The following is a 12,634-nucleotide window of genomic DNA, read 5'->3' on the forward strand; positions in this document are numbered from 1 at the left end:
TACTTATCACTAAGTCTGATTGGTTCCATGCCCTTTATATACAATTCCTTAGTGTTTATATATTTATTCAAGACATTTATACCCCACATTAGCCCGAAATAGACTCAAGTCCAATGTGGCTTACAAACAAACAATAAATAAAACATAATAATGTAGAGAATATAACACAAATTACAATAACTTTATCCCATACATTTTTGAATTCCATAACCATTTTCATCTCTACCACATCCCGTGGGATGGCATTCCATGCATCTACCACCCTCTCCGTGAAAAAGTACTCCAGATATCTAAAGAGGACTCTAAACACATTGAGAAGCTTCAAGGAAGAATACTAAGCCTCTTTGTCCTCTCTGTAAAGGATGGACATGCCACAGATTGGTAGATGTAAAATACTGATACCACTTTGGGAAGAAAGGAAGGAATCATGCACAGGGAGACTTCCACCTCTGAAAAGCGAAGAAAGGGATCCTGACACGAGAGCTTGAAGCTCTGAAACCCTACGTGCCAATGCAACAGCAACCAAGAACCCTGTCTTTAGCGCAAGATTTTTCAAGGAGGCCTTCCGGAGTGGCTCAAAAAGTAGCTTCTGAAGAGCCTGAAGGACAAAATTAAGGTTCCACTCTAGACACGGTGTACAAAAGGGAGTCCACAAGAATCAAACAGTATCTGAGTGAGCCGTAAGAAATGACTTCTGTAGTCAGTCTCTAAAACAGGCCAAAGCTGCAACCTGAACCTTTACAGATCCCAATGTCAATCCTTTCTGAAGGTCTGCCTGGAGAAATGTTAGGTTGTGTTTGCTCTGAGCACAGAAGGGAGAGCGTCCATGCTCAGAACACCAGCCCTCAAATGTTCTCCATGCTAATGCATAAGCCATGGACATAAGAGTGTTTCCGAGCCTGAAACAAGGTAGCAATGAAGGAATCAGAATAATCTTTTTGTCTCAATCAAGCCCTTTCAATGGCCAAGTCATAAGACCAAAGTGCGACGGATCCTCCATGAGCACCGGACCATGCTTCATAAGAACATAAGTGTAGCCATACTGGGTCAGATCAATGGTCCATCTAGCTGTTTTCCAAACAGTGGCCAAACCAGGTCACAAATACCTGACAGAAAGCCAAATCATGGCAACACTCCATACAACAAATCCCAGGACAAGCAGTTACTTCCCATGTCTGCCTCAATAGTAGACTATGAACTTTTCCTCCAGGCCATGTACCAGCGGAAGACAGAGAGGACTCCTGTCCAGCAGTCGAATCAGGTCCATGTACCACAGCCTCCACAGTCAATCTAGGGCTACGAGAATTATTCAACCCCACTGCAATGCAATTCTTTTCAACACACAGCATACCATGGGTAAAGGAGAGAAGGCACATGGTAGATGTGTCTCTGGCTGAAGTTGGACACAGATCCCCATCGAGCCTGGTTCCTTCTGATGGCTGAAGAACTTGGGCAATCTGGCATTCTATTTTGTCGCAATGAAGTCCAGAAGCGGAGATCCCATCGGTCCACTATCAGCTGAAAACCCTGGCTGGATAATTCTATTCCCCAAGGTCCAAAGAGTGCCTGCTGAGAAAGTCCGCCTCCACATTCAAGGACCCAGTGATGTGAGATGCCAGCAAGCAGATAAGATTTCTCTCCGCCCAACTCATGAGGGCGGCTGCCTCCACTGCCATCGGACGGCTGCAGGTCCCGTCTTGCTTATTGATATAAGCCACTGCTGTCACACTACCAGAGAAAAAAACTGGTGGGACCCCCACCAGAAAGGGAGCAAAGTCATTTAAGGCAATCCGCACTGCCCTGAGCTCCAAGCGATTTATCGACTGCTGACACTCCTGTTCTGTCCAAGTGCTCTGTGTCAGATGGAACTTATAATGAGCTCCCCAACCCGACTTGCTAGTGTCTGTTGTCACCAACTCCCACTGTGTTACTGGAAAGAAAGCTCCAACAGTGAAATTTCTGGGTGACAGCTACTACTGCATACTCTTGTCTGGCAATCAGCGTCCAGGGAAGATGAAGGCTGTACTGGACACCAGCAGCTGAGAAGGAGATCCCATAATGGCTGCATATGAGCCCCTGTCCATGGCATCACTTCCACTGCGGCCATCATTGACCCCAGAAACTGAACGTAGTCCCATAACCTGGGCCTCACTTCAATGAGAAGACAAAGCTGTTGAACCAGCTTCAACCTCCTGCACTCCATGAAGAAGATCCTCTCTCAAGATGTGTCAAACAGGATGCCCAGATACTCTGGGGTCTGCTCTTCTCAAAATTTCAAAATTGATCACCCAACCCAATGACTGTAGAAGACGGACAACTTTGTAGCTACCACACCGTCCAAATAGAGAAATGCATAAATGAGTCAGTCTTCGAGATATGGGTGAACTGATTCCCTGGCACTGAAGAAAGGCCACTGCTGCCACCACCACCATCATAACCTTGGTAAATGCTCCTGCAGCTGTGGTGAGACTGAAGGACAAAGCCCTGAACTGGAAGTAACAGCCCAGCACAACAAAATGTAAAAACCTCTAATATGGCATCCATATGGGTATATGCAAGTGCACCTCCTCGAGACTAAGAGCAGTGAGAAATTCTCCCACTTGAACCGAGGCTATAACTGCTTTTAGTGTCTCCATGTGAAAGCGGGACACTCAAAGGCTGCTGTTCAGACCTTTGAGAACTAAGATCAGATGAAAAATGCCTTCCTTCTTTGGGACAATGAAGTAGAGGGAGTATATGCCTAGTTCCTGTTCAGCCTTGGGAACTGGAACAATGGCCTGGATGCCAGCAAGGAATCTATGGTGGCCTGAATCTCGACCATCTTGGTTCCTTTTCGACAAGGAGACTGCAAGAAGAGAGGAGTGACTGGGTGGGAGAATTCCAACTTGTAACCTTCTGAAAGAATATTCAGAACCCACTCCTCCCCAAACTCCTGAAGATGTCCTCCCACCGGAGGAAGAGAAGCATTGGGCGCTCTGAGAGGAGGACTTCCTGTCCGCATGAAAGGAAGACTGATGTGCTTGAAAGCAGCATTTGACCATATTGCTGACGACTATCTGAAGTCTTGAAATCGAGACAGACAACCAGAGGCTTTCGGTTTATCCTCCAGCAACCACTGTGGCTTAGTTTTCCCCAGTTCTTTCACCAAGTTACTGAGATCTTCTCCAAATAGACATTTGCCCCAAAAAGGCAGTTTAACTAGATGCAAGTTTGACGCTGCATCCCTCATGATCGACCAAGATGGAACTCCTGATGCAGAAGCAGAAGGTTCATTAATGAAAAACACACCAGTGCCTCAGAAATGCTGGAGCACTCAGAAGTAACGAGCTCCTCTTTATGAAACAATCTCTGTACTTTTGGATCATCCCTCTCCTCAGGAAGAAGTACTCCCTCCTCTAGAGGGCATTCCCCTCCTCTAATGGCTCCTTCAACAATGGCTCCTCTGAATAGACTGAGCCACATTAGATAAGGAGGCAGAAGCTGAGATGGCCTGAGTGAAGACCTAGTTGACAAATTCTGGCCTGCCTTATCCTCTTCACCTTCACTTTAATTACTGCCCACCTGAGAACTTCCAAGTGGGTAAAAGCTAGATTATAAGCATTATTTGTAGGATAATTGATAAAATCTTGCTTTCAGTTTGTAAATGAACTTTATAGAAATAAGAGTACCAAATAAAAAGTACCTATCTCTCTATATAAAACGCACCTCCAACGTTCTAATGAACCCTCACCTCCAAGCAGGAAACGTCTCTCTTTGTGATGGTGTAGATATCCGGTTTGCCCATGAGTGTCTGCCCCACCCTCGCGTCACAACGTGATGACATTGAGGGCGGAGCACTGACACTCGCCGAAAGCTTCATTACAACGCAGGAGGTGCGAGGAGGAGTGGCGAAATGGACAATGAAGTAGAGGGAGTATATGCCTAGTTCCTGTTCAGCCTTGGGAACAATGGAACAGGTGCGGAGGCAGAGCTACACACAAAAACAGAGCATCACGACCAATAAAACAACAAGGGTACGGGCAAAGGGGCGGAGGCGTAGCTTCAAACAAAAACAGAGCGTCGCGAACAATAGAAGAACCCGGGTAACAGCGTTTCACTGAAACTCGGAGGAAGCGAGGGAGAAAAGCAGCCTGAACATGGGAGGGAGGGAGAGAGGCAGGCAGCCTGAACATCGGAAGGTGGGAGGGAGGGAGCCAGCCTGAACGTGGGTGCGAGGGAGGGAGCCAGCCTGAACGTGGGTGCGAGGGAGGGAGGGAGCCAGGCTGAACGTGGAAGTGGGAGGGAAGGAGGGAGCCAGCCTGAATGTGGGAGTGGGAGGGAAGGAGGGCGGGAGACAGAGGGGGGAGGGCCCATGCCGCGCACACTCATTCTTTCTCACACACACACTCGCACATTCACTCTGTCTCTCTCTCTCTCTCTCACACACACTCTCTCAAACATACACACTCCGAGGCACACCTTGCTAGCGCCTGTTCTCTCACAGATAGCCTCATTCTATGTCACACACACACACATTCGCACATTCACTCTGTCTCTCTCTCTCACACAATCACTCTCACACACACTCTCTCAAACATACAGACTCCGATGAACACCTTGCTAGTGCCCGTTTCATTGGTCTCAGAAACGGGCCTTTTTTACTAGTCATTAGTAATTGTACTTCACTGTAACATTAAAAAAAATTAGCTTGAAATGATTTATTTTAGTTCTACGCTTTTCTCCATGCTCATAAGAAATTATGGAGACTATGAGCAATTGCTGGACTTGTGACATTTTCCACAAAACAACTGTTGTTTCTTCATCAGCATTGTTATCTCTAAAACAGAAAATGCCATGGCCTTGCAACTTTGTATGGACTGGCAGTTCTCAAAAGCATTGCTTATATTTACTCTGTTATCAAATTCAGCAGTTTATGTCTGCCTCCATCTTTGTTAGCAGATACTAGTACGAGTATGATTTGTATTAAGTTCAGTACAATGCAGAAAACAATGTTGTCACAGTGGTATTCTTTAGGGTGGCCAATTTGGAGTCATTTCTAATAACTATGATTTGTGCAAAGGGGGAGATTCAGAAGCAAAACCAAGAAATGCTTCCTCATGGAAAGGGTGGTGGAGACAAATAGTAACAAAATTCAAAAAGGCATGGGATAAGCAAAAAGGCTGCCTTAATTGTAACAATATAGGAAGCAAACGTGGTCACCTCAACTCAGAAAAGCAGTGAAATAGCTTTTTCACTTCAGAAAAGGGATGGGGGTAACCCACATGGAACAGTTACAAAACTAAAGTCATTGGGGGATAACCTGCATAGATTGGCCATTACAATCCCTCTGGGCAGACTAGATGAGCCATTTTATCTTTATCTGCCATCAACATGATTGATAAGACGAAGAACCCAACTGTTTTCTTAGGCTGAAAAGTGCCAGCAGTTTCAGAAAACCTTTAGCTTCCATCCAAAAAGGAGATCTTCAAGTATACAGACTGAATGACTATGAGGCTCATTTTCAAAGCACTTAGCCTCCCAAAGTTCCATAGAAACCTATGGAACTTAGCCTCCCAAACTGCTTTGAAAATATGCCTCTATATACTCTGAAACTAGTCAGAAAACCTGTCCCTGGTTTTGATTGGTGACAATGTGGGGCTTAGAGTCTTGCTTTTGTGTGTGAGGCTTTGAGCTTTGTAAATTGGGATGAGAAGGTTCCCTTTAATGGTGGTTCTTTGAGGAAACAAATTTTCTCTAGTGTTCACTCTGGAAGCGCCAATGTATTGGAGGAGAGCCAGAGGTGGAGGTCTACAGAATCTTGATAATGTCCACTCTCCTTCACCTTTCTAAATAGGCCAGCAAGCCATTTCTCTCTAAAGCTCATAGCAATTCAAGTCTGTGGGTGTCAATACCAATTGAGAAGGCTCTCGATATTGACTAACATCAAAGGCTCATTACAATACACACATTCCTCCCTCCACATAAGAGAGAGAATTCCTCCTTCTAACTCTTGAGGTAGAACATAGTGAAATTCTGCACTGCTTTCCAAAAAGTGTACCAAAACACTGCAAGTACTAACCAAGGAGACCTGGTAGGTAGTTATGTGAAAGGAGACCACAGCATTCTTTAATTATTGCTCATTGATGAGGTGGTCTTGAAGTAATGGTACAGTGGATCAGACCTACAAGTGTTAAATGTCTTGAACATCCTAAAGGTGGATTTGACCTGACCCCCCCCCCCCCCCCAACACACTGGTGTAGGGCCTGAACCTTGTCCAAATAATCATTTGGAGTACAGGGTAGATGGACAGAGCCACCAATTTCTTCGGCACACTCAAGATATTTCAGGAGATCAGACAGGGAGGCTTGGGTTCTTCTGAAACCTCTGGACAAAAAGTGGTAAAGAAATATTCTGGTGAGGATTTTTTTTTTAACCAGTTGTGGAGAAAGCTCAGAAGGAAAGTCAGGGCAACAGTCCCATCCAACACTACTCTAAACAAACGAATCAGTTTGGAGACATCAAATTCAACTCCTATATCCCCCTTGGAACATCAATCAGAGCCAAGCATACCATCCTCATTCCAGTCACCACCACCACTGTCTTGTCTTGAGGCCAAAAACCCTTCCACCTCAAAATTATGAACAAGGAATCAGAAGCAGCTGTTCTGGAGTAAAAGCAATCTTTACCAGGCCAGAGCCCTCAGAGCCATGTGTCAATGAGAAATACCACCATGCTGAATCTCCATTTGAAGCTAAGCTCTCACTTGCTTTAATGCTCAAATAAACTCTTTTCAGCCCTTGAGATGATTAAAGTGGGGATTTCCCCATGTTCTAGACCTATCCTTGATCTGAGACAGCAAAGTGGCTGAGGACCTCTTTGTTGGCATGCCTATCAGAGCATCTAAGTTCAGGTTTTTATTGGGCATTGAGTTTAACTATCTTGCTCCAGACAAGTAAGCATGAAGTTTTTGATGCCAAGCCCAAACTGTTCTTGCCAATATTGTTTCATACATAAACACTCGGAGACACACTGGCTTTTTTCAGATACTTATGGCATTCATTGTGGTAATTTGCGAGGGTCATTTTGGTGGGCACCTCAGGCCCTCTAGAAGCTGTTCGTCAACCACAGTAAAGAAACCATATAAGACAAAGTCAAAAAGTAAAGACATTTTCAAGAAAAAGATGTGCTGGTAAGAATAAAATAAAAACATGTATGTGGTTTTATTATGAAAAGATGGGACCTAACCTGCTAAGTAGCAGTGAGAAAACTAAAATAAACCCATCTCATGTTAAAAGTACAAAGAAAGGACCTTTGAAAAACAGCAAATATGGCAAAATGTCTAGAAAGTATATGCAGTTAAATGTGAAGAGGTCTGAGGAATATTTTTATTTGAGTATAGAAAAATTAAATCTGAGAACTACTGGTCTGGTGACACAGGAAGATACTACCAAGCATGCTGATAAAGCTTTCCTATAAAGCTGTAAAACGATCTTTTGTATTGACATAAGATGGAAATCACATGGCCCATTTGTGTGGTTTATGCTGCTCAAGCTTGGCAAAGAATCAGTATGTATGGCTGCTATGGCCTGCTGCCAGCAAGTATTTGATAACTGAAGTAGTCTAACCAGAAGTTTCACATTGAACAATGATAAAGATGAAAAAATCTGAATTACTATCATGCCTTACCTGAAGAGAAGGAAAAATCCATAAATTTCAAGGACCATTCCTATCAAGGGCCATCCAATAAGCACTACAAATATGCCACCAAGGAAGAAACCAGTGGCTTTCATTTTGTGTTTCTGGAAAAAGAATCTGAATGTTCTTTCTAAACCGATTACAAAAGCCAAGCCAGCCACAAATAAAACCTGGAAAAGAGATAAAGAAAATACATAATGCTGAATTTTGAAATTGAGACAAGAACAATCTATTGTGCTGGTAGACAATACATTTGCCTATTTTTGTTCTTGGCAGTTTCTTCTTTCTCCTTTGGCTAGCAGAATTGATTCATAGCTATCTGGGCTTCTCTCCCTTGTATCCATCCCTAAACTCAGCTCAGTCATTACAGTGACAGATTTTGGCCTGGAAACAAAAAACATTGCTCCTTCTAGGACCTGACTATTTTGGACTTTACATGTGGCTATTACGTGACGATGTTGTAAGTTGACCAAGACTCCCTTCCCCTTAGGGGCTAAGAACGTTGCCTTCACAGCATCCCTAGTCCTAGCAGCCTAGGAAAGTGGGAATCAGACTTAAGGCAATGAGACACATTTACCACCTGACAATAAGGTTTGCCCAAATTTGCCTGCTTCTTACCATGTATCTGTTTTCTATTCAGAGCACTTTCCTCGTTATAAAATCAGAACCTTCCTCAGCCCAGCAATTTTATTTTACTGTGGGCAGAATCCAAGATGAAGGAACCAGATAACTATTAAGCCTTACACACAGTTTTTTCCCCATAATACCTATTTAGTAGCGAACCCCGAATAGGCTGCCTACCGAGACAAAGTATACATCAAAGAAAGCTCTCTATACCAGGTAGCCTCTGTTGTAGGGTAGAGAGGGAAGGTACAGGCTGAGGGACCCAAAACAGAATTGTCTACTTCACATTGTTTCTAGTGTATAAACCACAAATATACTATTGAACAGTATTTTACTAATTTTAATGAATGGATCCAAAAGTCTGAAAATCGTAAGTAGCAGTGCCAATTGTTTACACAGTGGATCTCAACCATTATGTGTGCCATCAGATCTGATCGAGTATGCCACAGGAACTCACCACAGCCTGATAATGAGGTCCACACCAACATCAACATCTAACAGCTACAAAAGAAATCCAAAGTGGCTCTTTAACATGCAAGAGCACTTTACTGCACACATGTATAGTCATTATATCTCTCCTTCCTACAGTCAACAGCAACTACCTCAGAGCATGGGAATTAACAGACGGTATGCAGGCTCGTGTACAGTAAGGACCTGTTTTGGGAAGCACACACTGCACATAATATCTCCTTCTTTTCTTGCTCATGAGCCTCCTTCATTCAGTTTTTCCAGCCTCTGTCTTATCCCCTAGCTGTCTGAGATGGGGAGAGCATTCACCGAGCATGAGATGCAGTAACTGATTTGGAAGCAGTAGCAGGATTTCTGATTTCTCCTTCATATGGAAGGATCAGAAGATCAAGAGTGGGGAGATTTGTTCATGGTGAGGGACAAGACAGAGAGAAAAGGAGTCCATGTCTGGCGATTTGCTGAGTGAAGGGAAGAGCAGGAGTTTACAGACAGTGAGAAATGGAGAGAACAAGAGCACTTGAAGGGTGTGGAGCTGGGGCAGATAGATGTGCTCATGTTAAAAGAGAGATGAGTGTGGAAATAATAATAAAGCCATGGGTGGAGTTTGGAGAGGCATGGAAGGCAATAACCCCTCAAACAAAGAAGTTGGAACCAGCCCTGTGTGGGAGGGAAGACAATATAGCCATGTAACTCCCTAGGCAGGAAGATGACACAGTCATATTGCTGGAATAAGATGAAGCCCCACTGGCTGGGAAGCGATGCAGCTGGAAGGATGAAGATGATACAGTGGAAAGAAGAGAGAGGCAAGGCAGAGATGGGAGAATCAGGCCTACACCCTCAGAAGGAATGAAAGGGTGAAAAGTACCTGGGTCAGGCAGGGTGGGGAAAGAGAGTGTCCTGGTCTGAGCTGTAATGCGAGAATTATGGGTCAGAGTTTTCAGTTAGGTGAGATTTCACCAAGAAACAGCATGTGTTGGGGGCTAGACCTCTGTTGTTGTTGTTACATTTGTACCCCGCGCTTTCCCACTCATGGCAGGCTCAATGCGACTTACATGGGGCAATGGAGGGTTAAGTGACTTGCCCAGAGTCACAAGGAGCTGCCTGTGCCGGGAATCGAACTCAGTTCCCCAGGACCAAAGTCCACCACCCTAACCACTAAGCCACTCCTCCGTGTGTATATGTGTGCCCCCTATCTACAAGTGAAGTAGAAAGCAGAAAGAGGGACTCTAATGTGCGACTCTTTCATGAAAATTAAAAAGGCCAAAGCCCAACACAATGCTATTGAAAAGCAAGCTGAAACTATAGATAACCCACAAATGCAACTTGGACTTTAGCAACAAGAAAGCTATGAAGATAGCAAGTGAAATTCATGAATTACATCTGTATGCTATGTGTTGCCTTTCTGTCTTTATGTGTATCTATCTCTCTCTCTCTCTATATATATATATATATATATACACACACACACTTTGTAAGAATCTTTACATTCCTTGTGATGGTGTAGCTGAAGGTGGATCCATGTTCCAATAACTATTGGTTCCTTTTTTCAAAATTTACTTTTTTTTTGTGATTAGGTACCCCACATGTTCACTTTTAAAGACTGCTAAATAAACGGGCAAGTGTTCCCATATCTATAATGTGAGCCTACCAAAGTGCAAAGCTGAAAAGATGCAGGAGAAAGACAGCCTTAGCAGAAAAGGCCCTGTGAAAAGAATCTCAGCCAAAATGATTGACTCCATGAAAAACATGTGGGAATAAAATTGGGATTGTGTATTAATCCAAAGCTTCAGACTATGGTAAATAAAGTCTTTGATACTGTTCTTCATAGGAGGCTCATGAATAAACTGAGCAGCCTGAGGATGGGACCCAAGGTGATCAGAAATTTTTTGATTGACAGATGATGGAGGGTGATGGCAAAAGGAATTCACCAAGAATTAAAAAAAAAAAAAGCGAGTAGTGGAATGCCTTGGAGGTCAGGCTTGGGGACCGAGTCTCAATATCTTTAGGAGAAATATTGCTGCAGGGTTAAAAGGAAAAGTTTATCTTTGTGTAGAATGTAGATGACATGAACATTTGTTACAGAATGAACACCCCAGCAGAGGGAGTAGACAACACGAGAAATGATTTACATAAACTAGAAGCATGGTCTAATGCTTGACAGTTAAGCTTTAATGTAAAAAGTGCAGAGTGATGCATGTGGAGTATAGAATTCAAAGGAACTTTGTGATGGAAGGCTAGAGGCTGATGTGAACAGACCACAAGAGAGACCTCAAAGTGATGTCTGAGGATCTCAAAGTACTGAAACAATGTGACAAAGTGGTGGCCAGTGCCAGACAGATGTTAGGCTACATAAAGGGGGTCATAACCAGCAGAAAGGAAGAGGTGATAACACCCTTTATAAGCCATGGGTGAGTCTTCACTTGGAATATTTGCATTCAGTTTTTGAGGCCATACCTTGCTAAGGTTATATAGCCTAGAAATGGTTCAGAGGAAAGTAAACAAAATGGTATGGGGCCTGCACAAGAAGACACATGAAGAGACCAAGACCTGAACATGTATACTATATTCTAGAGAAGAGGGACAGGGGAGATATTATGCAAATATTTAAATACGTAAAGGATATTAAATCCTTTAGTGTCCAATGTTCCCATCAATCTGTTCCCATATGGCTTATTACGGGAACATTGAACACTAAAGGGTTAATAAACAACCCTCTTCCAAGCTTGTAGAAATGAAACTGCATGGAGTAAATTTATAAGGAACATCAGGAAATACTTTTCATTGAAAGGATTGTGGATAGCTGAGTGGAGGAGTGGCCTAGTGGTTGGGTGGTGGACTTTGGTCCTGGGGAACTGAGTTCGATTCCCACTTCAGGCACAGGCAGCTCCTTGTGACTCTGGGCAAGTCACTTAACCCTCCATTGCCCCATGTAAGCCGCATTGAGCCTGCCATGAGTGGGAAAGCGCGGGGTACAAATGTAACAAAAATAAAAAACCCTCCTGCTGGAGGTGGAGGGGACAAAAATAGTGATGGAATTCAAAAAAGTTCAGGACAGATGCACATCAATAGGCGTATTTCCACCAAAAGCAAAACTTCAAAAATGACTTTCACATTTTAAAAAAGGCACAGGGGTGGTAATTTGCATGGAATAACATGTACAATCCTAGCCACCTTACTGGGTAGACTAGCCAGGTTGGTTTTTATCTGTCATCATTTACTATGAAACTTATGTTAAAGTGGTAGTAGTCATAGTAAAGTGGCCAGGGACAATTCAGCCCATCTTGACAGTATAGAGAACACATGGATAAAGCAGAAAGGTCTCCTTTTTGAGGTCATTAAGAAGACTGAAATTTTAAAAAGAACTAACAAGCTGTTTTTGGAAAAACAGGATGATCTTGAAAATAGCAGCTGGCATTAACATTTGGGTAGCAGTGCTGCAGTAGAGCATTCAAGTACAGACCCTACATCTCTCTGCTCCACATGGTTGCTGCAGCTTTGGCGATCCTTACAGAAAACATTTGCTTAAAAGTGAATGTAACTTACTGGGCCTTGCCACCCAGAGGAGAATGCATAGTTCAAAGTGGTAACTACCTGCCTGCACTATTACATGGATAAAGCTTGGGATGACTGGAGAAACCAGAAAGAAGTGATGTATCGAAGCAACTGGGATTATCTTTTCTAGAACTTCTCCAAAGAATTGTAAAGAACACATAAGAGCTTTATGGTGGTTAAAAAACCCCCACAAAAAGAAAAACAAACAAAACAAAAACTCAACAGTGGGGAATACAATATTTGTTACTGTACCTGATGAAGCTGAGGATTATACACAAGGTTAAGACTGTTCTGTATGATAGTGAAAGAGGCTGAG

General features: G+C 43.3%; 1 protein-coding gene across 1 annotated transcript in view; it reads right to left on the reverse strand.

Moving 5' to 3' along the window:
* Positions 1–12,634, reverse strand: part of GOLT1B (golgi transport 1B) — a 68,865-nt gene that overhangs the window by 32,468 nt on the left and 23,763 nt on the right. The window contains exon 3 of the mRNA XM_030214300.1: positions 7,666–7,844. Coding sequence (XP_030070160.1) covers positions 7,666–7,844 — 179 coding nt within the window. The remainder of the gene's footprint in view (positions 1–7,665; positions 7,845–12,634) is intronic.

This window comes from Microcaecilia unicolor, chromosome 9 (genome assembly GCF_901765095.1).
Source record: "Microcaecilia unicolor chromosome 9, aMicUni1.1, whole genome shotgun sequence".
Taxonomy (NCBI): domain Eukaryota; kingdom Metazoa; phylum Chordata; class Amphibia; order Gymnophiona; family Siphonopidae; genus Microcaecilia; species Microcaecilia unicolor.